Source organism: Pangasianodon hypophthalmus, chromosome 16, assembly GCF_027358585.1.
Source record: "Pangasianodon hypophthalmus isolate fPanHyp1 chromosome 16, fPanHyp1.pri, whole genome shotgun sequence".
NCBI lineage: Eukaryota > Metazoa > Chordata > Actinopteri > Siluriformes > Pangasiidae > Pangasianodon > Pangasianodon hypophthalmus.
Window position 1 is genome coordinate 20,330,990 of NC_069725.1, and position 21,130 is coordinate 20,352,119.

Sequence of the window (21,130 nt, forward strand, 5' to 3'; positions counted from 1 at the left end):
CTGTTCCCTTCTGCTTGCCACAAAATGATGAATGAAATGTGTATCTCACTGCTATTTGGGTAAGCCATTCTGACCTTTCATCAGTTCCCACATAAAAGATATTCTGTATATATAAGAGACAAGGAGTATTTGGTATTAGAAAACTATCTATTAACTAAAATATACACTTGTGCTCTCTTTTCATCTTCTGAGTCAATAACCAAGTGACCCTGATCTGTCTGGCATAATTTGGTGCTACATTTAGGCCAGAGTATATTAATGCCTCGGAGAGCATCCTCGTTTTCTATAAAACTCAGACGATACAACTGGTCCAACACACAGGGTGGGAGACAGTTCAGTGGAGAGAAGGAAGTGTTATTTTCAGCTTATTGCTAATAGGGGAGCTATTCTAAATCTCACTCAGTGTAGACTTAAAGCCACAGTCGCAGATGGCCAGAACAGCATCTGAGTTTCACCATGCATGTTAATTAGCTACGGTCAGTTGCTGTTTTAATGTTTTTTTTTTTTTTTTTTAGTGTTTTGCATACAGGCAAACTAGTAGTATGAGGCTGAAAAATATTAAAAACTGATTCCAAGTACCCTGCCTTTGTGTATTCACTGTCTTGTTCTTATTTTAGGGGCTTTTAATTAGCTAATGAGATGTTTCAGACATGTTAGAGTAGAGAACTCACTATAGTGTGAAGTGCAGGAGTCTAGGATGGATCATAATGTAACCAAAACACAATGCAAATGAAATAACCTGATGGAAAAAGGTTGGAGATTAAAGGAAGGACAGCAGATTGCTATCATGGCTCACAGTGAATATCAAGCTTTTATGTTCAGTTTCACATGAGCCAGCCTACTAAACTACTTTTGTATCATTGTTTTTGTGCCAGTAGCACATGAAAGCAGACAGTGCCAAAAATGCTTATATAGGCTCCACGAAACACGAAAGAGGTGTACTAACCAGGTTATAAAACTTTTACTGATCCCAAAACATACTAAGGAAATTTGGTTTTGGGAAAATTATAATTGGTATAAAGTAGGAAGTTAACCAATGGGTTTTGTATTGTTTCTTGTAAATGTTGAACAAACACAATATAATATTTGGACCATACCAAACCTAAATGGTAAGTATAAAAATGAGGTACGTTTTGTGTTGGGTGTGGACCTGTATGAGCTTAGTCTCATGTCTTAGAGCAATGGAAACACTAAAATATGCTGAGCTTGGACTTTTAGAGAACAAATGCTTTACCTTTTTTGACTTGACAATCTTTGCTATAAAATATCTCCATAATGAGGCCATCATTAGGTTCTTGCACGTACTCAGTATTGATGCACCTACAAGTTTTGAGTACACTACTAACTAATTTGATGTTTATTTATCATCTGTTTTATCACATCACTGATTTATTTATTTATTTATTTTTTACACCATTTTATGTGAATATCCCAGGAGATCAGCAGTTTCTGAAATACTCAAACCTGCCCATCTGGCACCAACAAACGCACCATGGTCAAAGTCGCTGAGATCACATTTTCCCTTATTCTGGAAATCTTTGATATGAACATTAACTGAAGCTCTTGATCTGTGTCTGTAAGATACAGTCAGTGAATGTATGTACAGTATTTTATTTGCATTTTTATTTAATGGGTCCTGACGTTTAGATTCTAGCATGTACCTCACATTCATTTAAAACTTTGGTTTTCAGTTCCTTTTGAGGGCCTTTCGTTTCATACTTTAAGATATTTTTGGGCAGAGTAAAGAACATGGGAAGTGAAGTCCCTTAAGAGATCACCATCTTTCCTCTCTGAGCTTCTGTTCCTGAAATATACATCTGAAATGAAAATGCCTTTCCTATACATCACCTAGTCCTTATTCCCAGAGATGTTCCTCAACCCTCATGGGATAGAAAAGGTATTTTCTTTTACACTGTAGCTCTGTTAAGAATGCCTGCATTAATTAGGCATTAAAATGAGTAGAATATCATGCAGTAGAAAAACAGCACACTACTACATACTGTACATAATCTCATTTATCTTGCTTCTATGGAAGGATATAATTTACAAAATATACATTAGCATGATTACATCACATTGTTTGAACAACCAGTATTTCTGCATACAAATCTTGTGCACTCCAGGCCAAATGTCTTGATAAGACCTCTAACTCTCAGTAAAGGCTATTGGAGGTCTCTGCTGGTGTAATCTGAACTTTCATTACTCCTTCAGCACACCTGGTGAGGGTTCTTTTCCACAACCACACATTAGCCACAACGCTTCTTCAGAAGGCACCCAAACCCCCACCACTCTCTCAAATATACCTTTGATGTATATTGTTTTGCCTCAGTCACACATACCTGCAGCCGTACAATATTTACAGCAAGGAAACAGAAAAATAAGCAACTACAAAACATGCTTGGGTTGTTGCTGCTGGTTTTGTCTCTCAAGATTAAAAATTAAACAGTGGAGTAGAGTGAGAGACAACAATATACTGTATGTACTATGTCCAAGACAGAATAGGAACAGAAATGATCAACTCAGTTACATTTTGCCAGGATGAAAGAATAATATTTCTATATTTCTTTCAAAATGTGAACTAACTAACCAGAGTTCTTGTGCTTACTGATACAGTTGAAATTGTGCTATTTAATCTTACACTAACATTGATGATACATACATGATGAACAACTGGAAAACCTACATGACATGAATTACATGGCTGTAATATTTATGTTCTGTACATGGTAATTCGTTCCATTTATGTTGATGTTCATGTTTAAATGGTCCCTATACTTTATTCCTTATTTCTATATGTGGTCTTGGTTGCAGGCTGTGCTAGAAAAACAGATGATAGATGATCCAAACAGGACACCAACATTTTTTGGTTCCTTGTTCAATACGTTAGCTGGTTAGTCATGATATGAATAGGAAACTGCTTCCTTTGGAAAGCCATGTCTGTTGGAAAAGTATTTGAGGCGCTTTGAGTGTGCTGAGAGTCTTGGACATTGTGTGAAGAAAAATAAATTGGAAAGAAGATTAGATCTTGTCTTTGATCAGTTGAGACAACCATCTTTCCATGTCCATGTCCATCCAATCACACAAAATTGTTTCTGCTAATTCTTACAATTTGACCATGAATTTGAAATGGTGAAATGTTCCTAGCATGATCCACTCTTATTCTTTTTTGATAAATGAGAAGTCATTCTCTTAATGACCAGTCATGTCAGTTCATAGTTTGCTGGTCGCTCATGGGTCGATGTGGAAGTTGAGCAGTTTGTCTGAGTGCAGAGTGTTGAGGGTGCGCAGGTCTGGCAAGCGCAGCAACAGCTTGGGGAAAAGTGCACTATCATCAGGATGATGACGGTAAACCAAGGCTCGCAGCGCCCGAATCAGACTCTCTTGTAACTGCTCCACAGCTGCTGTGTCAGAAACACCAGTTCGATCTACGGAAAGATCAGCATCATCAGAATCCATGTCAGATTATATGTAATTGAATAGACTTTAGTTAGAGGTTCTAAAACCTGAGGATGTTTTGATCATTTTGATCAAAATGTTTGAATAAATTTGGTCAAATCTCAACCAACGAAAAATTACATCATATATCTAGCTAAATTTTTGTTTAATTAAATGAGATCATGTTCAGTATTTTGTCCCCAGGTAATTGTTGCACCTTTTATTTGCAGTCATACCAGTGTTCTCTGTGTCCATTTCCATAAAGCTAATTTATATTTCTAATAATAGACATAAAAGATATTGGGTAAAGGATGGATGTTGCATAGTTGTCAGTGGGACATTTAAAACAGCAACATGCAACATCGCTTTAGGGTTGTATTTAATATTTTAACAGTGGGAATCTTATAATATTGTTTCTATTTTAGTGTCTCTAATAAATGAAGACTGAAGCTTTAAAGGAGAAATGATTTACATAAGTTATATCCCTATCTGTATCTCGCACAGAATTCGGTGTTTGTTTGTAGTTTACCTGCAGAGACTAGGACCACTGCCATGAAAAGTGCCATCTCATCAGATTCCAGGCTGAGGGAGGCCAGTTTCTCAGAGAAGTCAAACATGGCGTCCAGCAGTGAGCCCATACCCAGTGCCCGCAGTGTGGCCAGTGGGTAGGCCTGCCCATTTAGAAATGTCACCGTCCGGTCCTTTGGGTTAAACAGCGAGCAGAACCTTACCATCAGCACCTTTGATAAAAAGCAGAGGAAAGTATGATAATGTAGACATGCAGAAGCTAATTACACATGAAGAATAATTATTCATAGGTAAATAAATGTCAGACATAGACATCAGGAATAAATATGGCTAGAGAGATTGGAATTAATGAGACAAGGCCATCAAAATCAATCATCTGTACCTGAAAGGTGCCTGCTTTGAGCAACATGATCTGGTCATGTTGGCACAGGTCTTGAAACCCTGGGATGCCCTTGGCAAACTCCACCACCTCTCGCACTGCAGGGGTGAAACACTGAGAGAAAGACTCCCACACCTGCTGGCTTGAGACGCCTGGCGCTGAAACTGGGCATGCATTCAGAGGGCAGGCCTGGAAAGACAGATTAGGGTAGAAAGTAAATTTTGAATTCAGAGCATTTCCATATTTGCAAGTTAAAATGTTTTAAGTTAGTTCCTGGAATATAATAAATAATATACCACTTAATGTTAGGGCAAATCAATTTAAAATTTTGGTCCAAATGAGGTGTCAGCCCTTTAAATGAGTATTCTTTTCCGATATGTATCAACGTATTTCATTTTTCTTATTTTTTTTTTACACTGCAATTATGGTTTCCACTATGATACATTTCAAACCCCAATTTTAAAAGCTACTAAATGAACTGAAAAAGACTACCCATGTTAGTGTTTGAATTCAGTGTCAGTCGCATAAACAGTCTCTCTTTACAAAAAAAGAAGAATTCCACAAGAAGTAACAAAGAGAAAAGTGAATATATAAGTGATGTATTTGGATTAAGACAAAATGAGACATGCAAGAGAGAAGTGGCAATGCATAGGCAGAATTGACAACCCTTCTACTTTCTTTACTATTCTATACTATGCTATATTTGCCTTTTCTCATAGGACACCTTCATCACAGACTTGTAAATTCATTACACCACTACAAATTAAAGGCACTTCTCACCAGTACTTTGGAGCCTGCAACCAGCTTCCACGGGCATGAGGTCTGAGCCTGCATCTCCCCAGCTGCATAAGTACTGCCGTAATTGGCCTGCGGAGATGGGTTAACTGTAGACTGGCATGGGATTTGATTGGATGGAGCATGGTTTTGATAGTGACCATTATCCACTAAGGCTATTGGGCATTTGTTGTCATTGGGCATTTGCTGTCCAGGGCAGAGACCAGCTACTGTGTAACCCACAGGTACTCCAGAGTGATACGTTGCAGGAGTATTGTGATGGGAGAAGCTGCTTTCCTGAGGGGTGGTGCTCTGAAAGGAAGTTGGCACACTGCTGCTGGTGTTGATGCCAGCTGCTCTCTTGGTCAGGCGGTCGGGAGCACTTGGGAAGATGTCCTGATAGGCTTTTGCCATGGAGCCAATAGTTTCTTTGGGCTGTATCTCCATAGGGCTGGTCGGGGGATCACAAGGAGGGGAGGAAGCCATGTTCAAGCTGGCTGACTCGTTCAGGCTGTTCATGTAGCTCTGCATTTCATCCAGCAGCCTCTGCTTCTCGCGTTTAGGGATGCGGCCAAAGCGCACAGCTAAGAGAGACACAAAGAAACATGGATTTCTATGTTAAACGATCATGTAAAATTGCCAGATTACTAGGTACAAAGTAGGGGTAGGTTGGACATAGGTTCTTTGAGAATGATACTTTAGGAGAAATAGCAAAAGTGCACGCAATTTCAGATTGTGGTGCGCTCCTTAATATGTTCATTTAATCTTTTTTAGCCGGGTTGGTCCCATTAAGATATTTAAATCTATTTTTCATGAGAAAACCTGACCAGATATGACCAAAACATCAGACAATCATCTAAAAAGACCTCTTATTTGGTCCTCTCTCCTACTCTAAAAATATCCATCAGCCAGTTACGCTAAAAATAGGACCCATGTCACCGTATACTGCCCCCGCTCATTCTCCTTCTCTCTGTCCCTCCTCTTCTCCCTTGCTCTCTTCATCTGTCTTCTCCTCTTACTCCCTCATTCGACTAGTAAATAGGGCAGTGGGGCAGGCAAAACGTGATGTTAAACAGTGAGTGGGTAAAAAGACTGATGCCCATTAGAGCAGGGGTTCATTGGGCTGGATGGGAGAGAGAGCAGAAAGAGAAGAGAGAAGTAGAGAAGGGGAGAATAAAGAAAGGAAAGAGAAGAGAGAAGAATGAAGAAAGAAAAAAATTTAATGGATAATATATAGAATGGAACAGAGGAGTGAAAATGTGAGTAAAATTAGTGGAGAGAAGGATGAAAGAGAGAAGATATAGAGGGAGAATGAAAGCCTAGGATATAGGAGAGCAGCATGAGAGGAGAAAAGAAACCTCTGGAGAGAAAAAAGTAAAAGAGAACAGTACACAAGTAGAGTGTGATGAAGAAAGGAAAACTCAGCACCAGATCAGGCCCTTAGAGGGTGTCAAGGCTAAGAGCTGAAACACTAGAGCTACATTTACATTGTACAGTTTTGGAATGATTTTGCTTTTGCAGACAAATGTCACATATTGTACGATTACAAACTGTAATGTGTGACTTCGAAATCTTTGGCTGTGAGTTGAGATCAGTGGTCTTAGAAAGACAGCCAACAACAAAGTGTCAGAAATGTTTTATTAAAATCTCAGTGTGACTGCTGCTACCAGTAAGAAGACAGCATGGGATTCTGTGAAACTCATGTGTCAGCTACAAAAATAGTTTTGGCAATGGTAAACAAAACATGCTAATGGTCAGAAAAAATATCCTGATTACCTTAAGCTTACTTTGACAAATATTTCTGTTTATGCAACCCCATTTTCTGCATGAACCTGGATCACACTCTTTCATTTAAGCAGAATGTAGTCATTTTCTTTAATCATGGGTCTATTGTTAGAAGATCTTCATCATATAAAGTGATATGAAGGATTCAGCCATGATTATTGAGATCATATATAGTGTGAAAAGTAATAATCTCAAGACTGCTGAAATCACACAGTGTAAAACAGGCTTAAAGAGAGTTGCTCTACTAATCTCAAACTTAGGTTTAAGAAGTCAAGATGAAATAGCTGAGAGAACCTTCATGTCAAGCTCTTCTTACAAATGAGTCATCTTTGCATTATGGAATATTAGACAACTGTATGAACTGACATATGTAAATCGTTTCTCTATTAAAAACAAGTCTAAGAGCCACACTCATTTATGTTCCACTGAGACAAAACATTGTAACGGATTTATTTCTATAAGCCCTATATTGAGGCCTGGTTTTTTGAAATGGTAAGATAACAGCGGAAGTGAAACCGTGCCATCGTGTCAAACTGAACATCTGCTTCTATCATAAAGCTAAAATCACACAACGGCCTGAGTAGAAATCAGGGCGGCCACTTTAATGTGGTGAAGAGGCAGTTATATGAGGTTTTCCTGTTTGTGCAATAGGTGCAACAAAAGAAAGGGGTTTTTAGGTTGTGGTTCTTGACACTCTCCTAAGGGTCAACAGGAATGCTTGCCTACTCTCCTATGTACCTTTTCAGACATTTTCCCCCCCCGTGCCTTATCATACCATCAACCATATAACCTACTTGTGCTTATACCCCACACGCTCACAAATATCTGATATTGTCCCACAGCTGGTAGCGCCGACACTGACGAGAAGACATGAAGCCAAAACCAAACCCACTAAGTAGGTCACAATGTGTGTGGCTGTCTTGTTTTGTTTTCTGGGCCAGGCAAATATTTCCTACTTAGTCATTTTATAATGTGTTGATTTCTCTTTATTATGTGTTTTTCTGGTGAGAAAACTACAGAAACAGGAAATGAATGGTTCATTGTTTCACCAAGGGGGCAACAGAGCCACCTCTTTATTTTCTGCAACTCTTGCTTAATTGTTGCAGTGGCAGGCTATTCATTGCAGGAGCTATCATAAGGGCACATGTGGGGTAATCTAGTTGCCTGTGTTCCAGTTTCCCAAAATAATTCTTGTACTTGCTGCAGTTTTCCAGATGACGGATAGCTTCAGGGACTGCATGACTCCAGCCCTCATAAATCATTGTCTGTGGAATGGGTGGAGGAAGGAGAGCTTAGGGAGTGTGCAGGGAGAAGGCCCAAACTGGCTCAGAGAGAGAGAGAGAGAGAGAGAAAGAGAGAGAGAGGGAGGGAGGAGGAGATGCATAACATACTGCAAAGGGCAGAAGAAAGACCAGAGCGAGGCTGCACTTCAGCCAAAAAAGATGTGCTCTCTTAAAAACTTCCTAACTGTGCAAAAGCTAAATGGAGAATATAGGTTGAGAAATGTGAAGCCTTCATTTTTCTCTGCCTTTGGAAGCCTGTTGTGAAGCTGTGTTTGCGATACCGAGGTGGCAGGACACAGGCAATGATGACACTCACCATCACGGGACATGCCCACAGCCAGACACTTCTTGAAGCGGCAGTGCTGGCAACGGTTGCGGTTCATGCGCATGATCAGGCAATTCTCATTCTTCATGCACATCTTGTAGTTAATGTTCTGCTGAATGCTGCGGCGAAAGAAACCCTGGCAGGAGTGAAAATCAGGAGACACAGTGAGGCTTGGGGCTCCATCAGGAGGAACTTCATTGCCCTGTATATCGAAATGTGTCAGGGTTTTACCTTGCAGCCCTCACATGCATGAACTCCATAATGGAAGCCTGATGCGATGTCACCGCACACTTTACAGAGTAGGACCATACCTCCTGCTTCTGAGAGAACAGTACAGAAGGAAAGAGATTAGGAAAAAAAAAAAACAAGAATTGATTTATCAGTGTTATGACTAAGCGTCTTATCTTTAAGGACAGTGAAATCTGGTGCTTACTGGTGAAGGTGCCAGTAAAGCCACATGGCCTCTTTCCTGCAGTGGGGTGGGAGTAAGTATTCTGGTTGGAGGATGCTGTTGAGCTGCTGTAGATCTCTGGGAACTGAAAGACCAGTTTGGGAGAGGAGGGGGTCCCACTGCTGCCATGTTGTTTCAGAGCACCAATCTCTGTGAAGGTGACTTCCTCTGGGGATGAAGGCTGTGAGTGTGTGGAGGGCGACTGGGTCTGGTACCCACTGGATGGGCTTCCTGGGCTTGGGCTGGCACTGCCACTGGAGCCAGCATATAGTATAACACCTCCTGAAAAAAGCCCAATTAGAAGTAAACACCAAACAAATGTGTGTCTTGTTGGTTTGTACCAGTTTACCGCAGAATTTATGAATTTACTTTTCATAATATAACTCCTAGACCTTCTTTGGTGCAAAATAAAGTACAGTACAGCTCACTCACCCAGTTTCACCCAGTTGTGTTCAAAACTGGGACATTAAATATGCTGATAAGATGAGATTTAGAAATGTGATACACCAGGGACTCATATTACCCAAATGACAAGCTCACCTGCACAATGCAAAAAGTAGTGCAATGACTGGTTGTGACATATTTGTGAGCCCAAATTGTTTACTTTGACACTAATATAAGTTATCTAATACCAGGATGAACTGCAGAAGATTTACACTAATAGTATGATTATAATGGTAAATTTGATCACTAACATAAGAATCTCACAAGCAGAATGTGGCTTTATGTATCTTATTATGTATGGAGCAAAACATGACTGGGCATGATATAGGAAAAATAATCAGCTACGGGATGGTATGATGTTGTTTCCTCCTCAAAGTTGATTATTTTTCTATAAGAGCATGAGTATTTTATTCCTTTATATGTATTATCTGTTTATAGTTACAGTTAATGTTGTGGACCATCAATAAGTCAAGTTAGTTCCTGTCATCCCGCAGGTTATAACAGCTCTAAACCAGAAAGCGCAAATTCCTCTGTCCTGAAGACTTTCCTGTGGCGGAAAACCTACTGACTAATACAAAGCACTGACTTCGATAAATGTTAAATAAACATCTCCTAACAGAAAACCCCACCATATCAATAATTATACATTTTTCTTAAATAACAACTTTTTTCGTCTACATTTTTAATTATTTATTAATAGTCTTAGATTATGTGGTGTATCTGTTATACAAGTTGCTGTAGCTGTTAGAACAGAAAGTAGCTGTTAGTATAAAAATGATAACATGTTGGAATGAGCACATTAATATACTTCATGTTACTCATTTTCAGCAGTTACACAGTACAGGTTACACAGTAATAAAGAAACTAAGTGGTCCAGCAAGTCAGGCAAGATTTTGTTGTGCACTTTACTCTGAACTAGTCATTAAATTCAGAGTAAAGTGATGCAGAGTTGTGTAATCTCGGATCGCTGAAGGGGCTGCATAATATGAACTAAATACTATAGAATACTAAAGTGCAAATATCTTGTTATGTGTATAATGTTGATAATAATTCGCCACATAATATATTAAAACAGTGCTGAGCTCTTTGTGTCACATGGTGCAATATGTTGAATATATTGTCATTCATTCAATCATAAACAGTAACACTCATTTGCAATGCCTAAGGTTGGGCTGGATGCTGAGAGCACACAATAAAATCTTTGAAGCTCAGTTAGGACTCTGTCTTGCATTCCTCTACAATATAAGTACTGCAAGGGCCAATAACGCATTAATTATTAATAAGTAATATATTGTGCATCCCTAATAAAAGCAGGCTTGTGTTAAAAGTGTTAAAACAGTATTGCTGGCACATGTATTCACCAAACAACTGATTGTAATGGAGATTTTATTTTTAAGAGATTATATTTTAGAGAACTTTATTGTTTTTTTTAAGTCTGTAGATTTACATAGCCATATCCCCACGTTAAAACCACATTAAAGTATCGCAACAATATTATGAGATATACTATAGAGCCATGGTTCCATGGGGTCCATGAAGCACACACAGGGGGCCCACAATTTTTTTTTATTTTGTTATTATATTTATAATTGAGCTCTTGTAGTTATTGACTTACTTGAATCAAATAGGTTTAATCCAAACAATAACTCATGTACAGCATGCAGGCCTAGAAATAACATCAACTTGAAGCTAATCTACTGTTATTGGAAAGTTCAGGAATTAAAATCTTAACAAATAGCCTGAACATTGCTGTACACTTTTAGATAAAGAGCCTAATATCGGAAGAGTTGGATTATGTTCATAAAATAAATCTTTCCGAAGGGGGTCCATGGCTTTAGTATTTTACAGTTAAAGAGGTTCATGGCTGCAAAAGGTCTGAGAGCCCATGCTGTAGAGCTTGAAAATGCTGCACACTTCAGTAAAAAGCTATTTTCTGAAAGTATAAGTGGAGTGGATGAATGAGCTAATAAATTTTGGATAAATTTAAATGTGATTATAAATCAGAAGTTGTTAATACTATACTTAGGTAATGTAAAAGGTAACAGTATGTAGGTATAGCTACAGGTTTTTTGTTTTTGTTTTTGTTTTTGGATATCCGTTGCTGAGTGCTTGATCCTTATCTTTGAAGCAAAAAAAAAAAAAAAAAAAAAACTAGATTAAATCTAGAACCCTTGAGGGTTTTTCAGTTGTTCTGGTGGAATCTTTACATTTTCATTGCAGAACCCTACAGCTGAGTGTTTCCCAGAGGAAGAGAGGGGTACATGCTGAACAACCCTTATCCAAATACCCAATGAAGACCCGACCTTAAAGGGCCCTTTTTTTCCCTAAGGGTGTATTTTCAGATTTTTTAACAGGCTCTTTAATCTTTTACTTGCGGATCTAGTGGCCTAATTTTGTTTCTTTTTTTTTGGCACAGCATTAGCTCCTGTGGTGCATCCTCCCCCTTTGTTTCTTTCTTTCTTTTTTTTTTTCCCGTGCTCTCCTGCACCACATCCTCCCGCATCTCCGGTCATGCGACGCGGATGAGCTGACTTCGTGTTGGTGTCACGTGGCCGCGCGCTCTCACGCCTCTTGCCTCCACACCAATAGCGGCTCCTCTCGCTCCTGTGGCACGGAGCCAGCAGCGAGCCGCACCTGACCGACTCCTCACATGGAGCTGCGAAATCCGCGGTCTCGTGCACAACGTCACAGATCGGTTCCGTGATTTCATGTCAGTGGCGCGCGCTCAAGGACGTCTCTGCTGTCTTGCAACGCTGCCACTGCGCGAATTGGATCACAGGCGGGGAGGGAGTGTCACGTTTGGTGAGAATGTGCTCTGCGGCTTTGGCTGGACCTTTGATCCACCGCGTTTTCCCACAGCCGAGTCTGAATCTTATAATAAGAAATGACTGATAGTATTACTCTTTCCTGTGACCCATATAAGACTGGAGAGAAGTGACATGTTGCTTTTAAAGCACTATTCTTTGCAAAGGTTGAGTTTACATTACAGAAGAATGTATCAGATGTGCTCAAACCAGATTTTGGTCATGTTTCTGCTCTACTAAACTCGAATTAGCTAATTAGGGGTGTGTGTGTGTGTGTGTGTATGTGTAGGGAAATCACACGGCTTGATTCTGTACACATCTATAAACCATGGATACTGCTATAACCTTATCTGTTTGATTTATGATGTTCTATGTTATAATCTCATACTTTGCACAATCCGCTTATTTTTTATTTTTTTTACCAAAATTCATTCATTATTCTTTCATCTTCAGAAACCACTGGTCATAGTCACGGTGCATCCGGAGTCTTTCCCAGGAATACTAGGCGTGAGCCTCCCAGATAGGAAGCCAGTAAATGACAGTGCATCCTGCACACACACACACACACACACACACACACACAGACATTCACACGCTCATTCAGATCTCGGGGTAGCCAATAGGCAGAGGAGCCAGTTCACCTACTGGCATGTTTTAGGGAGGTGGGAGGAAACCGGAGAACCTGGAGGAAACCCTGCACAGACAGTAACGTGAGCTCAGGATCGACCCGGACCATGGAGCTGTGAGGTGGCAATGCTACCCACTGCACCACAATGCTGCCCTTTTTTGCCAAATATTATCACGACATGTTTGATGTCCAAAGTGTGCTTCATTAGTTTTGACTGGAGTGACTAGGCCAATATGGCAAACAAGAAAGGTGAGCAAGTTTAGCATTGTGCAATCTGCCGGCCTGCAATCATCACACACTTACCATGAAATCCATTATGTGAAGTAATACCATGGTTTAAATGGTTTAAAGATTAAGTTCATATAAAAATAGTCAACTTCTTTAAAACATGAACTGGAACCAAGTCTGTCGCTTGGTTCTGATGACCAAATGTGAAAATGACTCTGGCCTCAAAATGGCTGCTACTACTGTTTTTAGCTCTAAAGTGCATTTTTGTGGTTCCAGAAACCATAAAGCAAGTCTACATAACAGCTTAACAACTCAGCATATTCTGAGGCAGGTTTATGGCAATTAGGACATGCCATTTGCACAATGCTAAGCTGCTAGCTGTAAATTTCATTAATTGTAAGCTACTTTAGTTTCATAGCCCTAGTGCAAACATGTCATGACTAATCAACTCCTAATGGGAAACATTTAAATCATTTCAATTTACTTTCCACCAAACGAACACATAACATCTCCTGATTATTATCCTGCATTTACATGAACTTATTTTGTTTCTTGTTTTTATTTATTTATTTATTGACACGAGTTAGTTTTGGACTTCCAGGACCACAGTTTGCCTCCTCGGGCTAAAATTATGTAATAATATGCACATCTGCAGGCCTACATTTATTATTTACAAGCTTTTTATGAAAATGCTCTTGGACATGCAATACTACAAGTGCACATATCCTCATCCGAACAAAAAGCCAAAATTAAAAATGTCTGGTCTGGTACGGTCTACTCAACCCCATACATTCTTAACAGTCATTTTACAGTAGCCTGTTCCTTGAACTCTGCCGTCACTGGCTCCTCAGTAAACAACAGGAAAAGGTTTGAGGCTACAAGCTGCACATTGCAAATAACCTCTACTCGGTGAGTGAGGAAAATATAAACAGATGCTTCCCCTGTCTCGGCCCCTCTTCAGCGCTGCTGCTACCTCATGCTGCACATCATTTGGTTAACACGTTTTTTTTTTAATAATCCTAGAGCATGTGTGTGTGGGATTTAGTGTTGACACACTGCCATGCCTGACCTTCCATGTGTGTGACTCAGGTCTTTACCTGAGATTAGCTCAGTAGCCCCACCCAGACAACATACACTCACTGCTAGACAACATGTGAACACAGAGAATTTCATGGAAATAGAGTAATAAATGAACAGCCAGCTTCTGGTGAAGAAATGCACTTCAAAGTTCCACACTTGGTAACTTCTTAGAAAATATTTGTTATCATATCATGTCATCATTTTAATAATTGCAATGATCTCTGCATTATCGAGTGTAAAAGACTGTTCTTAGGCATGGTCTCTGCAGGATAAAAGGAAAAGGATATTAAATTAGGGTCATTGGAAATACTCATGTGAATTAAAGAATCAGCAGGACCCTAACAGCTCATCATGAGCTTAGATTACCCATGCAAACTTTAATCTGCCTGTGAGTAAAGTCAGACACAGGAACGTGAGCTCTCTGCAGGCACAATCATTTCCCCGTCTCACTCTGCTCTTCCCCTCCCTTTACCGTCTCTGCAAAATGTTAAAATCCCTTGGCTTGCATGGGTGCCATCCAGAGTGATCTCAATATCATCTTCATGTTTCAGTGTCTAAAAGTGTAGGGGCATGTGAGTCATGCTGTTGCTGTATTGTAGCGCTTTACAGAGTTTCAAACGTCACACTTGAAGGTTTAGTGGAAAATAAAAAAACGTTTAAGAGGGAGTAGAGATACACAGCATGCTGCGCCATCAACATTCAGTTTTTGTTAATAAAAAGGGATCACTTCTCTAAGTAGGTCAAAGTCACAGTGGACTATTTGAATCAAGTTCTTTATAAGTGATACACTATCTAAAAAACTCACTGTTGATTCATTTTTTTATAACAGCAGCTGTGACAGTAGTACTGGATGTAATTCAAGGTTTCTATTAATGCATTCTTTCTAATACATTATCATTTCTATAGTAACAACTCATTTGCAGGAACTCATATAAGGGACGATCTACAAAACCTAAGGCTAATAATAAATGGATAAAAAATGTTATTTATATAAAAATGTGATATTTAATAAAGAAAACCATGAAGATTTTTTGTAAGGAGATGTTTATTTTTCATTTACGGAAGGAGTCTCCAGTGCCAGTGCTTTGTAAAGTACACTTCTGATATGGGAAAGTCTGTAGGACAGAGTCATTTATGCTTTTCTTGGTAAAATCCATCCAACCATTCTCTGTATCACTTATCCTACACAGGGTCGAGGGGGAGCTTGGAGACGGGAGACTCGGGGCACAAGGATGGGGACACCCTGGACAGGATGCCAACCCATCACAAGGCACAAACGCACACACACCCATTCGCACCCTACGGGCAATGTGAAAATGCCAATCAGCCTACAGTGCATGTCTTTGGACTGGGGGAGGAAACCAGAGTATCCGGAAGAAACCCCCAAAGCACAGAGAGAACATGCAATCTCCTGAACACAGGGTGGAGGTGGGATTTGAACCCCCAGCCCTGAAGGTCCGAGTCAACAGTGATAACCACTAAGCAATAACAGAGTAGCAATAAAAAGCCCAACATTATGCTTTGGGATCGCATTCTTATCAAGATGTTCTTGTTCTGTTTATGTATATAACAAGAAATATATTAGGACACCATTCACGAGGTTTATAGTCCTAAGTCCTGTTAAACATAAACCCCTTTAGGTGGGAAAAAAAACATATTGCATGAGGCGGAAAACGTGACGACGCGCTACATTTCCTCGGTGAAATCTCTGACCCACTGACCAACCTCCCTCTTTTCGTCTCTCTGCAGCGGGCACAGAAATATACAACAGAGTCGCGAGCAGCAGAAGAGAGGGAGGGTGAGGGTGGGAGGGGGGTGCTGCGGGAATCACGCGCCGCACGCGGCCGAGAGAGCGCATCCACGTGAAGGAGAACGGAGGCGCGCGAGGGAACGAGGAAAGGATATCGCGCACGTGGGCGGAGCCTTGCCTGCTTTGTTATTTTAAAAAAGTGAAATTAAATAGATCTGGTCTGGGTGAGAAGAGATGGGAGTTCTCTCTTCTGATTCTGCATTTAGCGCCGCTACCCAGCGAAATTCAACACTCAGATCTATTGCCTCATATGACCTTTCTTTCGTATTGTTTACAGCATATCAGGTTTCTGACCATAGCTGAAATTTTTGGACTCGGTTTAAGAGTGCAGCAATATCCACTACTGCAGTTCTCTCTACAGGAATGGAAAAAGATCTAAGCCAGAATGAGACAAACAGAGCTAGATAGTCCTAACAGAAGATAAGAGGCATCAGTATGAATCTAGAACCCTTAAGGGTTATGTGGTTTTCCCTCTGAGGAAACCCTTAAACTTCCTATGTAGAAGCCTACAATAACGTAACCTCATCCGAAAGGGTTTCAAACTAGAACCCTTTTAGGAAGCTAAGAATCCTTAACTATACAAAGATACAAAGAACCCTTCACTCTCAGATAGATATAAAGATACCAAACAGTATTTTCCCTTGTCACTGAGGTGGTACCATGAAACATACACCTTTTTGTACCTTTAGTATGATTCTATTAAGCTACTTGGGACAGTGCATATAGCGTAATTTTTAGAGTAATGCTTTAAAGGTCCAATTATCACCTTAAACTATTTTTCAAAGGTATACCATGTTCACATTTCCAGGTGAAAAGATACCCTTGATGGGGCACTGTGGTTTAGTAGTTATCACTGTTGCCTCGCACCTCCGGGGTCGGGGTTCAAATCCCACCTCCGCCCTGTGTGCGCAGAGTTTGCGTGTTCTCCCCTTGCTTCAGGGGTTTCCTCTGGGTACTCCGGTTTCCTCGCCCAGTCCAAAGACATGTGGCTGACTGGCATTTCCAAATTGTTTGTGGTGTGTGAGTGTGTGTGCGATTGCGCCCTGCGATGGGCTGGCCCAGGGTGTCCCCATCTAAGGTATCCCCCGCCTTGTGCCCCGAGTCCCTCCAGGCTACCCCGTGACCCTGTGTAGGATAAACGGTACAGAAAATGGATGGATGGATGGATGGACAGAAGATACCCTTGATGATACCACCCCAGTTACAATGAAAAGTCCAGTTTGGTACCATCAGGCTATGTCTGAGAGCGTTTATGTGTCAAGTCTATGTGCCAAGTGTTCCCCTAAAGTGTACAATAACTTCACCCGCACTGCAAATAAAACCAAATATCAACTGGTTGATATAACCATAATCTTGGCAGTGTTTCATTTTATTCTACTGCCTAGCTGTGTGGTGGAACTGTAGATCACTTGCAAGTGGCTTATGTCAATATTTGTCAGTCTGTTTTAGTCTGTTTACAGAGTAACAGTCCCTTTCAAAATCACGTGTCATGATGTAGGCTATGTTTCTTTTCTGTGTACCATATCAGTAATTATGTTTTGCTAGTCATAAAGTGACATGTGGCATGTTTTCAAGTCAATTATTTGTTTCACATGGCCAAGCCAGGATTTCCTCAAATCAAAGGGGTTAAAAAGGAGGCATCATGTTTCTATCACGGGTCCTAGAACGTGACTATAACCTTTGAACCAATAAAACATCCTTCGGTTAATAGACCAGTGCACTAGGTAAGCAGATCCAGCAGGGCTTGGTGGCCCCTGGATAACCTTCCGGAGGAAAGCCCTGTGCAAATAAGCTTAACTCGCCAAGTTCCTTTGGTGGACGTTCAAGTAATAATATAAAAGAGTTTCATGTGGGGAAAAGTGTATAATTATTGCTAAGTACTTTTGCTGACTTAAGAATCAGTTTTGAAAGTAGATGCAGTTCTGTGAGTTGTGGAAATCAGTGTGAGGTGTTGTCTGCACACACACACACACATACACACACATTTGTCTTAATATCCTTGTGAGGATCTTCCACTGACATAATTATTAATGCAGCTGATTAATCCTATGTCTACACCCAAATCTAACCCTAACCTAAAAACCTGCCCAAACACACACACACACTTTTCTGTGTAATGCCACTCTATCTGACTGAGCTGCTGTAGGCTAGATGGCCCTGACACACAAACAGCTTTTTTTTCTGTTTACATCATGCCCTAGTGATAGGTGCATGGCTACAGAATCTCATTTTAGGCAGCTCGCCCGCTGAACCACAACACTTGGGCTTCTGGAGCAGAGGCGTGTGGACTGCTCCACGTGAGTTTGTTTTCATGCTCAGAACAGGAAGTTACAAGCGTGCGCGCGCGTGCGGCACTCATAGATCTTCCAGTGTCTCGGACTGCTGCTTGTGTCAGACCTGCTGAATGTTGGCAATCATTCATTGTCGCTAGTGTATGCAAACTGAAAGGTAATAATGCACCTTGCACTTGCTCGTTGCGCCCTTCTAGGCAATAAAGCAGCATTGCACGCACACGCACACACACACCGCAATTTAACTTCCCATATACATAAAAATGCACACAGTTTTGCATACGAACTCACTTAACTTTATAATATTGCAGGTCAGTGGACAGGTAGACACCAAGAACCTTAGTTAGAACAAGCATGGATGGACGCAAGAATTTGGCACAAAACTTGATAACTGAATAAATAATATACAAAAAGCGCTTTATAGGAATTATGTAAAGCAATATTTTATAAACATAAATTTGCGTTAAATTCCTTAGTCTATGTAAATGGTAATTATATGAAAATAACTTTAATAATGATGATGATGATGATGATGATGATTATTATTACTTACCAGGGTTGCTATCCATCCTTGATATGTCTTGCTCGATCTTTTTGTCGATTACTATATTTAGGTCAGGCTCAGATCCTCAAAATGTGCATATATCGAATTAGGTGAAAGAGGTGTCGAATAAGTGCGCGAGTCGAAACCGGTGAAAAAGTCATAAATAACAATGCACAGAAAAAAAAACAGAAGCGCATACAAAACAGGAGATAAGTGCACAAAATAAAGCCCGAGCTCTGTCAGGTGCGCAGAGCTTTCTGCAGTTCCTTCTCGCTGTCTCTATTTTTTGCCGGTATAATAACGTCTCAGGTCTGGCACGCGCGCTGTGTTGTAGCTTATAGTGAAGAATTCAGAGTAATTCTTGCCACCACTGTGTACAGGGACGGACTGTCAAAACTTGAGCACCCCACCCTACCCAACCGATAACACAACACACACCCCTCACACCCACATCCCGCTCAGGTGACTTGGGTAGTGCTTCTAAGGGACCCTATTGAGAACGCGTGTGGTTCCTTTGGACGCGCGTGCCCCTCTAACTCCGTTTTCTCTGCCTGCTTTAGTGTAACACCGCGCACTTTCATTTGAGCTGGGGTATTAGATGTGCATATTCGAGCGCGGGGTGAAAAGCCGCCTAGTGCATGTGCGCTCTGCATGTGCCGGAGAGATCGCTGCCCTACTGACACACATTTTATGCAAAATGTTCGAGCGTGCCGCACAGAGACATGAGAGAGGCAAAGGCGAGCACGTGGAACGGAGGCGGAGCTCACCGTGACCGCCGCGTTGCTTTGAAAAGGCATTTGCTACTTGTCAAAACACGCCCCGTGGAGTGTCACGACATGAAGGCTGCATCAACAGTCACAGCAGCTATTAAAATCCACAACCAGTGGGAATCCTTGGAGATGTCCACTGTGTGGGTCACGTGGCAGAGCTCCATCCTAATATAGGAATGTATAAAGATGAGCTTTGGCATGGAATGAACTCATTTTAAAAACACGCGTAATCTAAGATGTGTTACCATATGTTCTTCTAGTAGGCTATATAGTCAACTCGGACAGTTTATTCTTAACTCAGGTTGTAAATTCACAAGCATTTCTATTTAAACGTTTAAACATCTATAAAAGCTAAAAAAAATAAATAAATAAAAAAAAATCCAAGTACTACACGCAGGGACAAAGGCACAGGGAGAAAAAACAGGTAACAGCGCCCTCTGGTGGCTGCAAACCTATACACCCGACTTTTCACATAGCCTATAAGAATTACAAATTTCATTCTATAAGAAAATGCTTTCCTACAAAAGAATAAAATGCCTTTTCTAAGTCTTTTGTAAGCTTGATATAGAATCACAACCACCTTTTAAAAAAAGTAGGTTGGAATAAAAACCTAAACAGCGTAGACTAAATACTAATAACTCTCAGAAATAAAGGTACCAAACTCTACTATACACTGTAGTCTAATGCTAATAACTCTCAGAAATAAAGGTACCAAACCGTACTAAACACTGTGGACTAAAGTCTAATAACTCTCAGAAATAAAGGTACCAATCTGTACTAAACACTGTGGACTAAAGACTAATAACTCATAAATAAAGGTACCAAACTGTACTAAACACTGTGGACTAAAGCCTAATAACTCATAAATAAAGGTACCAAACTGTACTAAACACTGTAGACTAAAGTCTAATAACTCTCAGAAATAAAGGTACTTAACTGTATTATACACTGTAGACTAATGAGTAATAAGTCTCAGAAATAAAGATACCAAACTGTCATAAACACTGTAGACTAAAGTCTAATAACTCTCAGAAATAAAGGTACTTAACTGTACTATACACTGTAGACTAACGACTAATAAGTCTCAGAAATAAAGATACCAAACTGTACTAAACACTGTAGACTAATTCAAATAACTCTCAGAAATAATGGTGCCAAACTGTAGGCTACTTTGGGTTGTTACCATTATGTACCATCTTCTGTAACTTTAGTATTTCTGTGTAACTTTAACCTGGGTGTATGTGGTGCACCTTTAATTGGCTTTTAGAGTAAAGCTGTAATCAGTAGTCCATCCAGTTATGTACCTTAAATTATTTTTTAAAGCTATACTATTCATATTTCCATAAATACTGAATGTACAAAGGATGCTCCTTTGATGGGACCACACCAGCAACAAGAAAAAGTACAGGTTGGTACCTTTATTTGTGAGAGTTATTAGCATTAGACTACAGTGTACAGTACAGTTTAGTACATTTATTTCTGAGAATTATTAGTCTTTAGTCTACAGTGTATAGTACAATTTGGTACCTTTATTTCTGAGGTTATAACCACTTCAAGTTTCTTGTCAATGT

At 40.2% G+C, this 21,130-nt stretch overlaps 1 protein-coding gene across 1 annotated transcript; it reads right to left on the reverse strand.

Annotated features, from left to right (window-relative positions):
• Nucleotides 1-1,904: 1,904 nt before the first annotated feature.
• On the reverse strand, nt 1,905-19,840 carry nr1d4a (nuclear receptor subfamily 1, group D, member 4a). The gene is made up of 8 exons (XM_026920084.3): nt 18,799-19,840; nt 8,943-9,242; nt 8,741-8,829; nt 8,501-8,645; nt 5,123-5,700; nt 4,346-4,531; nt 3,965-4,175; nt 1,905-3,425 (listed from the first exon to the last, which is right to left on the reverse strand). The coding sequence occupies exons 1-8, from the start codon at nt 18,812-18,814 to the stop codon at nt 3,229-3,231; spliced, it is 1,722 nt and encodes a 573-aa protein (XP_026775885.1). The 5' UTR covers nt 18,815-19,840; the 3' UTR covers nt 1,905-3,228.
• Between the last annotated feature and the right edge of the window lie 1,290 nt (nt 19,841-21,130).

What these genes read in the sequence shown, in the direction of transcription:
- nr1d4a (XM_026920084.3), bottom strand. An exon ending in CTTTACTGGCACCTTCACCA is followed by an intron (nt 8,830 to 8,942) that starts GTAAGCACCAGA and finishes CTGTTCTCTCAG; the next exon opens with AAGCAGGAGGTATGGTCCTA. An exon ending in TCAAAGCAGGCACCTTTCAG is followed by an intron (nt 4,176 to 4,345) that starts GTACAGATGATT and finishes TTTTTATCAAAG; the next exon opens with GTGCTGATGGTAAGGTTCTG.